At 41.9% G+C, this 16544-nt stretch overlaps 1 protein-coding gene across 2 annotated transcripts; it reads right to left on the bottom strand.

Moving 5' to 3' along the window:
• Positions 1-225: 225 nt before the first annotated feature.
• LOC123401309 (phosphatidylinositol 4-phosphate 5-kinase 9) lies at positions 226-6869 on the bottom strand. Of its 2 annotated transcripts, XR_006611069.1 has the most exons (10): positions 6597-6869; positions 3823-5098; positions 3276-3443; positions 2966-3131; positions 2719-2829; positions 2431-2618; positions 1872-2029; positions 1121-1286; positions 556-946; positions 226-468 (listed from the first exon to the last, which is right to left on the bottom strand). XR_006611069.1 is itself a non-coding variant. In XM_045095083.1 (9 exons), the coding sequence occupies exons 2-9, from the start codon at positions 5040-5042 to the stop codon at positions 679-681; spliced, it is 2445 nt and encodes an 814-aa protein (XP_044951018.1). In that variant the 5' UTR covers positions 5043-5098; positions 6597-6869; the 3' UTR covers positions 226-678. The 2 variants fall into 2 exon arrangements, 1 of the variants encoding a protein (XP_044951018.1); XM_045095083.1 differs by having other exon boundaries at positions 226-946.
• Between the last annotated feature and the right edge of the window lie 9675 nt (positions 6870-16544).

The following is a 16544-nucleotide window of genomic DNA, read 5'->3' as shown; positions in this document are numbered from 1 at the left end:
CGTGATGTTGACAATAAAGCTTTGTCGCAGCACCTGTAGTTGACAATCGTTCGGACTTGGTAAAGGTTTGTCGTAGCACCTGTTGTAGGAAGGGGGGGGGGGGGGGGGGGGGGGGCTTGCCGAACAGCTCAATTTCATGCCGGGCATGGCAAGGATGTATGGAAGGACGCACTGTTGAGTTCAAGCACCATTGCGATGGTAGGAACTACTCGTGTACACACCTCGTGTCGGAAATTCAGTTTCAATCTTTGGGTAGTGGTTCTTTATACAGGTGTGTTCCTAGTGAACACTAGGAGAAACGAACAACAAAAGTAGATCAAGAATCTATTCGTGACATCTTCAAGATGTCGAGCACATCACTCCTGATCTCGACGGACACATATATTCGCGCAGAAAGTCGGACGCTCCTCTTCGCTCCCACAGCGGGACATCGGTGGATTATCCATGCTCCACAACCGGACATGTCACCTTTATTCCCAGAATAAAGACACATGTGCTTATGCTTGAAAAAAAAATCCAGCTCATGCTTGCAGAAGCTGTGTAAGGGCTTTCTACCTGGACAGCCCTCCAGAAGACTCTCTGCGGATGCCCTCATTCCTCATTCTGTACACAAGCTGGCGGAAGATCATGCCATGGCAGGGATTGGAGCGTTCACTGGAGTGATGGTTGGTGGAGGCCCTACGAGTTCTCGGGGAAGACGGTCTGGATGAACTTGAGGAAGCGCTCCGAGTAGAACTCAGGGTCGACGGCGGAGATGGAGACCGAGTCGTACTGCATCGACTTTACGGCGTGCTCAATCTTCTTGGTGATGTTGTACTCCTGCAGGATGTCGATGATGCCCAGGTAGAGCACCACGTCGTACACCTCGTAGAACGACTTGCTGTCGCCCTCCTTGGGGATCTGCTCCGCCCTCGCCGGCATGTTCATGCCCAGCTGGATCTGGACCCTGCCAGAAAGAAGGGAGACCCCCAGTCACCAAAAGCTCCCACCTTGTGTGTGTGTGTGTGTGTGTGTGTGCGCGTGCGTGTGTGTGTGCAGCATGCAACGCGGAGATAAAAAGATTGCAGACATTGATTCAGAGCCATGGCTGTTTAGGAATAGCCATAGAAATGACCCTCACCTAGCTGTACCAGGAAGCAGCAGATCCACTTCCCCGAATCCAGCAGCAGAGGAACGCAATCGGCTTCCCCTTATGTGAGGCCCAACGACCACACTGTTGTCGTCGGTAGATCTTTGAACCAAAACTAGTCCTTCTGGGTAGTTAAAAGCATCATCCTCCTGGGCATCTGTACAAGATCATTGTGGGCAAAACGCAATTATGTTCTCCCGGAGTCCCGGTCATACCGTAACAATAATTGAACATAGTACTGCAGGAGGTAAATATATCACAGAAATAGAAAGGAACATGACATATCACAGGAACGAGCAACTATCAGATTAATTTGTGCGACTAACACTAACTGACAGCCACCTGACTCAACGAGATCCTATCCTCAGGAAATGGGTACCAATTTCATGGGTCTGTTAGATTATTTTTTATGGATGGCTGAGATCATGAACTACATGTACAGCTTGACGAAAGCACTGTCATCCAGAACCCCAGTGGCGACCTTGCTGAAACACCCAACGACACGTTGAATAGACACCACAAATGCTATGATCCGGTAGTGACAGTATGACACACACGGACGGATCTACTATTTGTGAATAGCCACGGATACTCTAAAGCACAGGAGTTAGCACTATGAATAGCTGCAATGTTTATTAATACCCCCAAATCTGAAGACCATTGAAACTGAAAAAATAACATGTATCCCATAGAAGTAGTAGCAAGTTGATAAAATCCATTAGCCGGGAGCAAAGTTGTGTACCTTCTTCTGAAAGAACTGTTAATCTCTCTGCTGTCATGCTTCGACGATATGATGCACGTGTTCGTAGGTGCTGCGGAGCTCTGTAATGGACACCAAGCAGTAGACTGTAATCCATTATCCGTTGTGACTTCAGAAATTCACTATCAGTCTTTATCTGCCTGAAAAGAATAAAGACAATACATGAAGCACTATAATAAGGTGAAACATAATCATACTGCATATCTCTTGGTCAATTGGTGCAAAATTACTTTTATGGAACTTCTGCACAAAAATCTGAGAAATGATCATAACACACGCTGGACTGGACGTTAACTGCATATTTTTATCAGAAATTTCTTCGTAATACTTTATATATATATTTATCATCTCTATCTTTGCTAACAAGGTGGATCCGTGGATGACATATTTCAGCAAGTCATAATACACTTAATTTCAACATCTATAGTATTATACTAGCTGAACAACAATTCAATGGAAACACATCACCAAGTACAATGCAGTTATGCCACAAAACCATATCTCAGTAAGCAGAGACGATTTTCAGAGAAACGACACTCACTTAAGTAGAGCCTCTCGCCAGGAGGGTTCAAGATAAAAGGAATAGTTCAGATCCAAATCCTTCAGAGTTGTGTTCTCGTCGATTTCAATTTTGTCAGTAGAACGGCCTAAGGATGAACCTTTCAGATCAAATCTCCGGTGAATTCTTAATTCTGTGCAGAACATATTTCCCATTACAACAAAACGGAACTGCAAATTTGCAAACAATAAACAAGGATTGTTACACCAAAAATAGGGATGTGAACAAGAAACACCTCAAAAGAGATGTGTGCTAGTTGATTATAATTACCTTTTGACCACTAGAAGGTTTAACCCTGTGCAGGCCAAAAAACTTAGTTATGAGTGTGTTCTCGTAAGTATGGACATGATTATAATAGTTTGGAAGCATTCGTAAAAGAACCTGCAGAATCAGAGTCATGAAACATTCAAATTACACTACCACGACATGATATATAAATCAGTAATACACTGAACAAGCTCGTAGCACCACTTATATAATATATATGTATATATGAAGTCCAAATAGAGAAAGGTACCTGCACTTCAGATTTCCGGAGAGTCTTAATCATGAACCGATCATCTTGTGATAGGAAAAATACACTTCCACTCTTTCCAGGAGAAGATAGCTCCCTAAGTGCAGAATTTCCACATATGGAGATCATATAATCTGCAGCATCAATCTTGAACATCTCTCTCAAGTTTCTACATAAGTGAAATGAGACTGTTTTATAGTTGATAAATGCAGCAGAAAGAAGATTATGAATTAGGAAAATAATGAGCAGAAATAATCAGCGTTCCTCACTAGGACATACATACAGGCATGAAAGGTTAATCAGTATAACGAACCTGAAAACCATTGGACAATAGTCCTTCCATTTAAAATCCTCTGCAGGATGCGAAGGAGTGAGTCGTGATCCGTCCTTTGGGAAGTTCATCCAGAAACTTGCTCTTGGACCAAAATCTGAAGCACGAACTTCACGTTTTTGAATGGGTGTTATCTTTCCAACTGTGTACCTAAACGCAATAGCAGAATGAACATTACAGAATACATAACTTATGCATGCCAGATATTTCAACATCATGCTCTGTTATCAATTTAAAATGCACATGTCCCATCAGTTCCTAAGAGGCAATAAAGGTTGCTGGTTGCAAAGCTGCTGGACTAGAGATCTAGTAGCGACCACCAGCTAGCACAGCCAAGTCTTGCACTGTTACTTTTCATAAGAGAAATAATGGTTTGTTGTCTAAGTTTTGCTCGAATCGCACTATAAATGCAATTACAAGGTAGATGACTAGACTAATTTACCAGACAGTACATGGAAAGCGAGCTATTTATCAACACTTCAAATGGTACATTCAATGAGAATGAGAGGAGCAGCATTGGAGGCATTACCTGATTCCAAGCTGCAGGCTTAGCATTAGATCATAGCTTCTATGACCCTTAATTATTGCCTCTCCAGGTTTTTTCGTCTCTCTCACCGTCTTCTTCTGCCGGCGCTTTGCCTTCTTGGATGAGCCCGAAAAACTCCTGTCAAGTACTACCTCGCTGATTAGAACACCTTGCATGTATTCCCTTTCAAGTATAGGCAACTCAGAATCGTCAATGTTTTCAGAGGTTTCACTATTTTCATTTCCGATGAATTTCTCAATAGCTACCTCAAGGCTCCACCTTCTTTCCAAGGACACATTTCTTGAATCACTTGAGTTCCTTCTAGTTGAGGCAGATTCGCGATTTATGCCAACCTTCATATTTCCCATGTCAACTGATGAGGAGTGAAGTATGCGTGAACCATGATTCTGCCTTCTAGGGTCAGGCAACACACCTCTGTTCCTAAGATTTTTTATATACAGCTCATCACCAGCAGGAACTCTGCAACCGCTAGGATATAACGTACCTTTCCCATCCTTCAATCCCCTGGTCCAGGTTCCGACATAGTAGCCACAATCACTCCATGTATAGATACCATACCCATGCATCATGCCATCTAACCAGTTGCCTTCGTACGAATCACCATTTTTCCATGTAAATGTTCCTTTTCCAGACATCTTGCCATTTTTCATATTGCCGGTGTACGTGTTTCCATTTTCCCATGTATACTTTCCGTGACCTTGTATTTCTCCCTGAATCCAAGAACCTTGGAACATGTCTCCATTAGGATACGTCTGGCATCCGAGACCATGCTTACGGTTCAGCTTCCACCGTCCCTTGTAGACGATGTTATCCTGCCCAGTGTACGTGCCTTCACCATATATGTACCCACCGGCATACTCGCCCTCATAGCTAGCTCCGGACGGCCACAACGTCTTTCCTTGCCCATGCCTCATCCCCGTCCTCCACTCGCCATCATAAATAGTACCATCTGACCAGGTATACCGCCCTGAACCCTCCGGCGTGCTTCCCAACAATGTACCGGAGTAGGTGTCCCCGCTGGGGAGCCTAACATGTCTGACTCTGAAGCCGGTGTTTGCTCCTGAAGCACGTGGGTCCTGGCCATTTGCCAAAGTTGCCAGCACCTCACTCTCGATGTTGCAACTGGCGCCTCGGAACAGATCAGCCCTAGCAGAACTGGATACCCCTTGTAGCTCGTTCCGAAGGGCCACTGGGGGTGTCATGCATACCCCAGAGCAGCAGTCGCCACAGAAACGGAGATTTGGATTCAGACCTCAACCTGCACATAATTTAGACAAGATACATGAGTAACTTAACATCTGTTTAGTGAAGCGAACTGCAAGATTTTCAGAAATTATTCTCATGAGAATAGAGATGGCCATAGGGTGAAACTTGAGGGTACATCAAGGCTGCAAAGCGGGCACCGAAACCCTCAGCAAAAGCTGTACAACATCAAAGCACACATGTGTGAATTCTGAACAGCGCACACACTGTCCTCTGAAATCCAAGCTGAAACATATCTAATTTGTCAAACTAAGACGAGAAAGCTTGTAGCACAAACCCATGGAGAGGATTGTTTTCTTTTGAGAAATCAGAGGGGAGGAGTCCCTCCACCTGAATATATATACTACCCAAAGTGGCCATATGCCAATAGATGAGAGGCCCTTATATCTATCTATCTTCACACGGAGTGGCAATGAGGCAATCAGCCCCTGTTGCGCGCGGAAGCCGGCTCGATTGCCATGGTTGAAGATCAAGCTAAGAAGCCGGACTGATGCTGTAGCGAGGGGATGAATCGAATTCAGAGCACCGATAAATAAATCTGCGCAGAAGACGAAAAGAAATACTAGCTAGCTAGAAGGAAAGCAGAGTCAAGCTGAAGTGAATGGAGGCTCACAGGTCCACCACCCACCCAGCAATCTATCTGTCTATCTATCTATCATTGGATCATATTATATCTGTATTAAAAAGGTCCCAAAACATCCAAGTGCTTATATCCAGAAACAAATATAAGTAACAGCTAGACTAGACTAGAAACAGGGGTGGCCAAGTGATGGAGGCAGTGGCATAGGGCCAACAACACACCCATTCAGCAATCCACCATTGGATCATGCGTGCAGTATGATATCTGAATTAAAACGTTGAAGTGTGTTATTAGTGCTCGTCCAGAAACAAATCCCCATGGAGGGAAACAAACTGATGGAGGAGGAGGACCATAGGCCCACCAAAGATATTGCATCACTGGACCAACCAACCAATATTTGTTGGTTCATATCCGGAAAAGGCTACTACTCCCGGTGGTCATCCACGGAACTGATCCCACTCCAGGGTGGGGGGGGGGGGGGGGGGGGGGGGGACAGAAACAAGCAGTACAAATGACTAGTAGTGGTGAGAAAAATAAAAAAACAGAGGCAAGTGATTCATCATGAGACGCCCGCCGCCAATCCAATGACCAATCCAATCCAATCCAGTCCAGTCCAGAACGGGGAGTCATGATATCGGGGCACCGAATCGACGGAGGGAAGTCGGCCGTGTCGGAAAAGGTCCCGGCGGCGCGACTGGCTACCTTTCAGTTCCTCGGCGTGGTCGCCAACGAAGGAACAGAAAAACAAACGGAGAGGGGGGGAACTGAATATAGAGACGAACCCCCGCGAGACGAGACCGGACGATACCGGCGCCGGCAGGGGATTGGATGAACCCAGCCGGCGGGAGGAGGGGAAAGCGGATCGAGGCGTACGCGAGCGGGGAAGATGGAGGAGTGGGGGTGGTTGCCGTACCGTAGCGTGGCGTGGCGGGGATCAGGCAGCGGTTACAGGACGGGGATTAGCGGCGGCCGCGCGCGGGGCGGCCGGCCTGGACCGGGTCGCGCGCGCGCGCGCGCTCGGCGGGGATTCCGAGCGCTGGCGCGGCGGAAGACGACGACGACGACGCGCGAGCGTGAGGAGGAGGAGGAGGAGGATGGAGGGTGATCGATCGAGTGGAGTTGGAAGGAAGCAGCGGAACGGAATGACGACGTGAGTGTGAAATGTCGCTCCCTCCCTCCCTCCCGTAAAGTACTGGTCCTGCCGCCGGTGTTGGATCTTTTCAGGCCGCCCGTCCGTCCGTCCCGGATTGGATTATATAATTATTATAATAATAAAGTACACTAAACTAAACTAAACTAAACTAAACCGCCTGCCCGCCTCGATGATTAACTTAACTAATAGTGGATGATGGGCTTTGTTATTGAATATCAGCGATGCACGGTGGGAGATTTTGGCTTTGGCTTTGGCTTTGGTGGACGATCCAGGATCTGTCACCGAGCTCCTCCTGCCAGGATCCGCCAGCAGTCAGCAGCACAGGGCTATTATTATCATTATTTTTACCGTCCACGCACCGCCCTGCCCACTTATTTAGGATCCAAGGGATGACCGGTAAGTAGTGTATGTTTTCATTTTTTTTTTTTGCAAGTAGATAATCTCGAAACAGGATTCCATCCTTCTTTTTTTTCATATAAAGCAACAGCCATGGCAGGCTTTCCATCCTTTATTTATTTATTTTGGCCAGTATATACTCTAGATACAGGCTTTCCATAATGTTTTGTATATAAAACAACAACCATAGCGGGTGACCTGCCACGCGACGGCGGTGGAGGCAGTTCCCTCCCGCACCTCCTTGGTGTTGCCGTCCTCGTTTCCCGATGCTTCCACACCCCGTCATCTAGGGTGTGAGGCGGCAAGGGTGGTGTCATCAAAAACACCACTACCTAACCGACCCGAAGCCAACCACCCAGCTTGCCGCCCACCAGCATGCGCCATCACTGGCTGACACCACCCTTGCCGCCTCACCGTGATCACCATCACGAGGCCAGATGACGGGGTGTGGAAGCATCCTTGCCGCCTTGCCGCCTTGCCGGTTCATTCGGCTCTGACGCAGTGACACCTGCGGGCGCCACCGTTCCTTCTTGAAGGACGCCAGTGTTAACCCATCCTGCATTTCCCTTCGTGTGACGGGAAAAATCCTAGGACATGTCTGGACAGCAGCGTCGTCGGCGTCGCGTTCCTTCTTAAGGGTTTTGCTTGATACGTGGTGATTCGAAGCCTTAGAGTGTGGTGGGACGAATACAGAGGATGCAGCGGTGCTGGCTCATCCAAGCTTTGTCGAACTGTCGTTGTTGGCTTTTTTTTAAAATTTGATGTATTGTTCGTCCCAGCAGTTACTATATGATCGGTGTTGCCTGCTTTTATAATATAAAACAGGGGATCCTTTTACGAAGAAAATAACAAATAAGATAAGGTATGTATCAAAACAGATAACTGGCTTCGACTTTGAAGAATTACACAGACCGTGTGTGATGTTTATCGCATCTCGGCTCTACACAGTTCTTATCCTTGGGTTCGAACTCGTGGGCAAATATCATTCATCAACCTTACATCGCACTCTGAACGGTGGTGTGAGAGTGCCGTCTGCATAGTTTCTAGCTGGTATGTTCTTCGCGACAACAATTTTCCATGTGATTGTTATACATGTTTCTAATTCGGAAACAATTAGTCAGTGGCCGTGTTGGATTTTTTGGAGAAAAGTTGCGCCTTCTACAAGGACGACCATGAATTTCTTTGCCAAACAGTAGACCTAAACTGTCACGGATGGGACCAAATACCATACATATGTGATTATCACAGTATAACTTTAAAGTTATGAGTATGTTAAAAAAAATTAAAGGTTATGAGTAGTACGTATTTGTTGTATATGGAAATGCATTTTGTTTCCCCATTATCTCGGTATTTGTTGTTTATCCCGTTCGAGGCACAGTGTATATGTATATCCTATTGGCATTCGGCAGGTCAACTTGCATCCACTCATCATGGGTCAAACTCTCCCCTTCAAGCTCCTTCCTTCCACAGCTAGGGCCCACACGCAAGTGGTTGGAATAGACGCATGAGCAAGCATGTGTCGACATCATATCACTGCTCAACACTGGCTTCGTTAACCCGTTAGATCAGGTTTAGGACCAAGTTAACTATTGACACTTATACATGCGTGATTAACATATGATCCAAAAAGAATAATGGACACCGTTCGGATTGCCGGATCTCAAGCATGCATGTATGCATATATTTGGTTTTATGTTCTTGGACGGCAATCTTGATTGTATTCTCCTTGTCTTAACACGGAGCCATGTAGAGCTTTTTGCGCAACGTCGAAGGAAAGAAATGTTTGGCTACAAGCCGTGGAAAAACCAATCGTGCCACGCTGCGAACCCAGACTTAATCAAGGGATATTTATCGTCAATAAACGAGCAAGATTAAGGAAGCAAAGCTTGCTATTTATCTGGTAATGCAGAGCAAGGGAGGAGAAGAAAAGGAGGAGACACATGCTTCATCCTTCATGGCATGTAAATTACCGTATGCTGATTATATTGATCGCCATCATCATCATCATCGTTATCACCACCGCCACCGTTATCTCATTGGGTTTTGGAATGGAACTATTCGGACTGGTTGTTCGTCTGTCCCAATAGACCCCCCACACGTTGGCTATTGTGTTGTTGATAGGCGGTTAAACTATGTGTGCTTTGGTAATGAAAAACAAATCAGATGATATGCACTGTACGATATGATACTGCCGGCATATCAAGGACCACTTTTGTTATACGTACACGGTAGACACATCATCTCCAAAGATAATCTGCTGGCAGGAGTACGTACGTATACAATTTTTTGAAACGACAGATCAACCAAAAACCAGAAACAAACAAAGCTTTATGCCTAATTCATTAGTTTAAATAGCAGTGCAGTTTTTCTTCTAAAAGTGAATTTAGCAACCACAGAGCCATGCAATGATACACTTTTAACTTTTTATTAAATTAGAACAAGTAGTTATATGCTTACTGGTCCATCGCGACAATGACATCGCAATCAATCGTTAATTTCTCAGTTGGCCATCCTGCCACTTGTGCGCCACACATCAAGATTTACAATTTCTTTTGCAGGTGTGTGCACAATGGTGTACAAATAACATTAGCTAGCAACCACATATGACACTTGGCTGGTAAACAGCTAACGACGAGCTTGGTTGGCTACCAACAAGAAATTTGCAACCAGTGACGGTTAACTACCTAACCGACTAGACCAATTAACTTTCATGGTTACTTAAAAAAAGGATTGATCAGGAGAAAATGAATACATACATGGGATGCAAACGTACACAGGCAACAAAACCGAAACAAGAGCATAATCAAGTACGCACATACTTGGAATAAGGAACTAATCAACCTAATGTTGCTCGATTTGTTTTTCAGAGGTTAACATTCATCAATCTGTAATGATGTCACATCCATCTGCGCATCGATCGATGAGTTAGTTAACGTCCTGTTTTGTTGTTTAGGAGTATATTTGAGTGGTGGCAACACCTGGATTAATCAAATGCGAGTAATCAAAGGCATCGATCTCATATACTTTGCGGGTCAAGTTGCTCCATGCACAAAATATATCTATCTAAAGTTATGTATGACAGAACTTAGATAAGAAGAATATTTATTATAGTACTTTTTATACAGTAAAGATACTATCCGTTGCACTTTGGAAGAAAAAGAATTGGAAGAGATATATGCTTTAGATTTGTTTTGGTTGGTCATACTTTGTCCTTTTCATGGGCACTTTGCAGCATACATGACACGTAGCTGGTGAACATATTCTGAAGCGCTCACACCATACAAGATTTCTCTTTTGCACCTTTTGGAATCATGGGTGGGTATTGGTGTTTTCTTGTACTCCCTCGAACCTTACGAGCTGTTGTTTTCAACATAGAGAGAGCCAAGCTTAAAAGTTTTGACTACAAATGAAATTCATATATTTTATTTAAAAGTATATAGTTATTTTTTTGGTTTCTTAGGCAAATATAATTTATACTGTAACATAAGTTTTTAGTTGTAATCATAATTAAGATTTTGTTAATCATGAGACGAATAACGTTCCAACAGCTTGAGAGAAATGTGACTAAGTTGCGGTATCTACTTTTGATGATTATTGTCAAGTACTTCGTCATGTTCATACCTAAGCAACATTATCAACATATCTCTAGTCGAATTTACAAAATATTACTAATTTCTAGGATTTAACATATCTCTAGTCAAATTTACAAAATATTACTAATTTCTAGGATTTAACATATCTCTAGTCAAATTTACAAAATATTACTAAAGATACACGCGATCAGAAGATATACGAGGGCCATACAAACTGAAAAAGAAGGAGCAACTACTTCTAAAATTTCACTTACTAGTGGAATCAGAGGGAGTAGAATCCTAATAGTGGTGGAAGGGAATATCGATCGAGTGTATGTCATCGGTACAACGTTGTCAACTGATCAATAGTTGGCCCCAACATATTTTGTTGCTTTCTTATGCAAACTAGCATGATTAACTAGCCGAATATGGGATTAAGACTTTACTGATAATCAATTAACTGACACCAAACTTTAGGCCACAAATTCAGGTGAGCCAAGATTTTACTGTAATATTTGCTAGCAACTCCTATCTCCATCTAGATGATTCAAGATTTTATTGTTATCCTCGGAGATGCCACCCAAGCCTAGTGGTCATACTCATACGGCCCATCCTTCCAAGGTTAATCAGTGTGTTTGATTTGAGTCTAAGTCAACCCTTAAAAACTTTGGCTAGCAAATATTTTGTTTGATGTTTTGGCTTCCCATGATTAATCAATGTTGGTGTGAACTAAAATTGAAAAAAGAGCATTGGCATTGCCAAAAGTTTGGCAACCTAGCTACAATGGTAAATCATATCGCAGCCTACAAAACTATAACGAGACCATTCTGATAGTACACCCCCACCCCACCCCACCCCCCACCCCCCCAAAAAAGAAGAATTTTCCTTTGTGTGAAGATACAAGCATCTATGACTAGGTACGTGTATCCTGTTGTTTGACAACTAGCCCGCTTATAATATACTACGCATATCTCACTTTGTTTATCCCGTTCGATGCATCCTATTGGGTCAACTTGCCATACCCCATCATGAGTCAAAACTCCCCTTTCAATGAAAAGATCAGAACCATGGGGCCCACATGCCAGTGGATGTAGAACAAGAGGTACCATGATAATTGATATTCCAAGCAAATGTCCACATCATATATTGGCCAACAGAGGGATTGGTCCTTTAAATTAAGGTTAGATAGAGTTTAGGATGAAGTTAACAATGCCATTAATACCACAACATTAGGATATGGCCTCATGCATGTACGCATATGTATCTTCTCTACACGCATATGTATCTTCTCTCCCTTGTCGAAGGAGGAAATGAATTTGGATTGCACATAATACCAACATCATGGCCAACCACACAGATCCGATTAAGAAAGCTTATCGTTCATCAACAACAATATTAAAGAATTGCATATCACTTACGAGTTATGTAGAAGAAGAACAGAAAAAGATCAGGAGCAAACATTTCATGGTGCTTATGCATCGATCATCATCGATCATGTATAACTACCCATCTTGATGGAATTTAGAAAAATTGGACCAGTTCTTCATGTGTCCCTTGATGACACCTCGTGTTTGCCCTTGTGTTCTTATTAACTACTCTGGACTAAATTAGTGTGCATAGTCGTTAAGGGGAAAAACAATGATGATGCAAAATTTGAAATAGTACTCGCATCTTAACGACCATTCTTAGACTTATAAAATATTGTACATGATGAACAACAACTGACATGGGGTGGAGATATTTTTGCTAGTGTGAGAACATACTTTGGATTCCCAATAGATTCCATCATGGAAATAATTCGAACCATCTAGATTGACATGTTGGTTCACTTGTATTACCATTGGTTATAGGTGTGTATTTTAATATATAATTAAATCAGCGCATTAAAGTCATGTGGATATTAATTTTTTTTTCACTTTGCTTGTTTACCGTCTTATGAATATTCAGCTCAAACATCCAAAATTTGTGTAAATTTGTCAACTTGCTAGCACAACCGTACATGATGATAATGAAGAAAAAAATACATTCCGCATTGTACGTGTATGTATGTTTCTTTAGTAGTAGAATAATGAGGTGATTTTAATTTTCCGATACTACTAAAGTAATTTCTTAGTATTACGAACTATAGCAACCTACCGCTACGATGTTGTTACTATATGAACAGTTAAACTTACTTCCTTAGTTGTCCATCCATCACTTGTTGAACAGCTAATTAGTGCAACAGACATATATAATTGATCATAAGTACTTTTGCAAAACAATAGATTTAAATCATACATGTGAGACTTATTGGATAAAAATGTACTGACCTTCATGAACGCCGTATACAATAGCCACACAAAAAACATGTTAGTATATTGTAGCAACACAAATTGTTGACCAAAGTTGCGTTTCAAAGATCATGTCAATGATGAAACAAAGAATTGAACTTTGAGGGACAAAGGAGTAAGTACATTGTAGTAACCTCTACTTACTTAAAAAGAATGTAATTCCATGTTTCACATTTCTTCCCGCCACCCCTTCGTCCAACCTTCCCCGTATGATAGTCGACCACCTTAATTTACTTACCTTCTGAAAGAGTTTCATTTTAATTTAGTTTTCAAATGTCTCATCAAAATATAAGATAAATCACACGCAGAATTTGATAAACATTTATTCACACGATCACATTAATATGGGCAGCCAAATCACAAGCTAATTTATACTAGAATATTTATACCCCGTTGCAACACGTGGGCATTGTCCTAGTATATATGAAATAATGCACACACACAACCCTTTTGAGGATAAGTTCCATGTTTGGATATTATGTGGAAAGGACACATACTACAATATATATCTAGCCACGTTTTCCTAGAAGGGGAAGCCCCAAAAAGGATAATATCTTGCTTAATCTGGTAGCTAGTGCGCATGTAGTGTTGTTACCTGCACCAACCTACACAACCACACTGACATACAAATATTGCCACTGACCGAGAAGCTCTAAAGTGGAGGAACACTTTTGCTAATGGTACATGCGTCTCAAGAAATTAATCCAAATGATGCTAGGTACTAATTACAATATAGTAATAACTGCATGCGAGTAATTACAGAACACTAGGCGGTAAATATTTTGAGCACATCGTATATCATTAGAGCAATATTGAAAGTTAGATCAAGGCCACTTGACGGCGGAGATTCTCTGAATCCATTAAATTTACCCTTCTATAATTGGTGGAGATTTCCATAATGTACTTCCTTCAGTCTATAAATAAACGACATTGTTGAGATATCCCTAGTCAAAATTTTAAAACTTTGCCACTTTTTTGAATTCCATATGCATATACCCCGGTAGAAACGACATGTCAAAACTGCACCAATTTTGTAAAATGCACTTGTTGTGGAATCGGTGAGAGCAGAAACATGATACTGCTAAAAAATAATATAGATCTGGCTAATAACTTTCCCTAACAAGATCGGAAAATACGATAGGTAACAAGTGCGCATGCAGCAGTGCGACCTGCACCGACCTACACCAATGAAAATTAAATGGCAAAAGTACATACATACAACATTTCTGCTGATGGTACTTGAGTATGTGTCAATGAGTAATCAATCTGTACATGGTATGGAAGGTTGTTGTCGAACAATTAATCATACGTCATCGTTGCGGTGTCGTCGATAGATGAGCTGCTGGGCCAACTTTTTTGTACCTTCCATATGAAACTACGGGGGTTACTCAATGATGAGATTGAAACTTTATTGTTATCAATTTACTGCTAGCGAACTGTGCTGCCACAAATAAACACGAGTCCAGATTTACTGTAATATTTGCTAAGTAGCTTATATCAAGATCTAGATGACCCATATTTTATTTGTTTATCTTGGAGACGCTGCCCAAGCACGTCTATATTCTTGCAAGGTTAATCGGCTTGTTGATTTGATAATAAGCCAACCCATCAAAACTTTGGCTGGCAAATATTTTGGTTGCCCTGTATAATCAATGTGGCAAGAAAATGAAATAAAGTTGACAAAAGAGAGTTGGCATGCCAATATTTTGGCAGCTTAGTTTAGCTACAATGGTAAATCATATCTCGGTCTAAAAAATAACACGGGACCATCTATGATAGTACGCTCCGAAGAATTTTCCTCCCTCTGAACATACACCCATCTATGACTAGGTATGTGCATATTTATTGTTTGTCTACTAGCTTTGCTTCTAGTGTTAGACATATCTTAATTTTGTTTATCCCGTTCTATGCATCTTATTTGGCACGAAGTGGGTTAATTTGCCTCACCGGCCCCATCGTGAGTCAAAACCCCTCTTTCATTGAAAAGGTCAGAACTATGGGGCCCACATGGCGGTGGAGTAGCGCAAGAGCCAACACATTAAATGGTATCCCAAATAAGGGTCGACATCATATCATTGGCCAACAGAGGGATTAGGTTAAGGTTTAGATAAGGTTTAGGATCAAGTTATTAATACCAGTAATGCTAGTACATGATTAAGACATGGTCCATGGATTAAGGCTATCATCGATGGATAAACATCTTATGCATGCACACTTATGTGTCTTTACGCAAAAAGCTTGCATAGGTTTTGGAAAGTCAATACGTGTTGCTTTGTAGGCAATGCTAGCCGAAAAAAGGCTTTCATGGTGTCTAGACGCATAGGCATAGACCATCATCAGCACCCACTCCACTAGAAATTGGAATTGGGCAACTTGGTTGGTTATTCACCTATCCATGTCAGATGTGGCGACCATGGCATGAGGACATGTACCCCTCTTTGAAGACGTTGTTGCGGAAGAAGTCAACTTAGTCGTAGGTGTTTTATTCATTTTTCCTGTAATGGTTCTAGTTGCCTTTGTTGTGTACTCTTAGTTATTAATAACAATGACCATATGTATCACAATAATGCAGAGGCGAGGGGTTCAACGTCCTTTTCAAAAAATAAGAAGAAAAATAAAACTTTGCATTAGTCCTTGTGTACTTGCTAACCACTATGTAGTAAATTAGGCAGTATGCATAGTAAATAAGGGAAAACCAACACGATGTAGATTAAAAATAGCACATGCATCTTAACGATTCTCCCGAGATTCTAAATATTTTGCATAACAACAGATACCTTGTGAAGATATTTTGTTTGTAGGAGTATATGCTTCAAACCCTAGATTCCATCATGATAACAAGCTCCCAACCATCTGGATTGAAATGGGCCAGTTTTTATACTATCAATAGTATTTTTTAAATAATTACATTTAATTGGTGTGTTAAAAATAATGTAGAAATTAATTTGAGAAGTTTGTGAACTTTGATTGTTTACATATTATGAATATTCATATTTAATCCACACACAAATGTTTGTGTATGTAAATTTGTTTATGGAGCAATTCATAATCTTGTAAGGCTAGAGTGAGAATGAAAACATAAAAATATATTCAAAGTTGCGTGTTGGATAAAATATTTATCTTATTAATATTTTGTTCCAAATCCTAGTTCTGAGATGTAGAAAGTTCAAACCAGCAAATCTTCTTTCTGCCCAATTCATCAGTTTAGCAGTAGCTAATCGCTAGCCCAATCGTACATCATGATAATTTAGAAAAAATGCATGCCACACTGTCTTGGATGTTGCTTGTACAAAGCATAATAATGACATGATTTAATTTTCTCCATACAACAATAATCGCTTAGTCACGGACGATGACTACGCATCTCGACAACGACAATCTTAATCGATGGTTAAATTTATGAGTTGGGC

This window comes from Hordeum vulgare, chromosome 6H (assembly GCF_904849725.1).
Source record: "Hordeum vulgare subsp. vulgare chromosome 6H, MorexV3_pseudomolecules_assembly, whole genome shotgun sequence".
In the NCBI taxonomy this organism is placed as follows: Eukaryota; Viridiplantae; Streptophyta; class Magnoliopsida; order Poales; family Poaceae; genus Hordeum; species Hordeum vulgare.
This window is presented reverse-complemented; position numbering and strand designations above follow the sequence as displayed.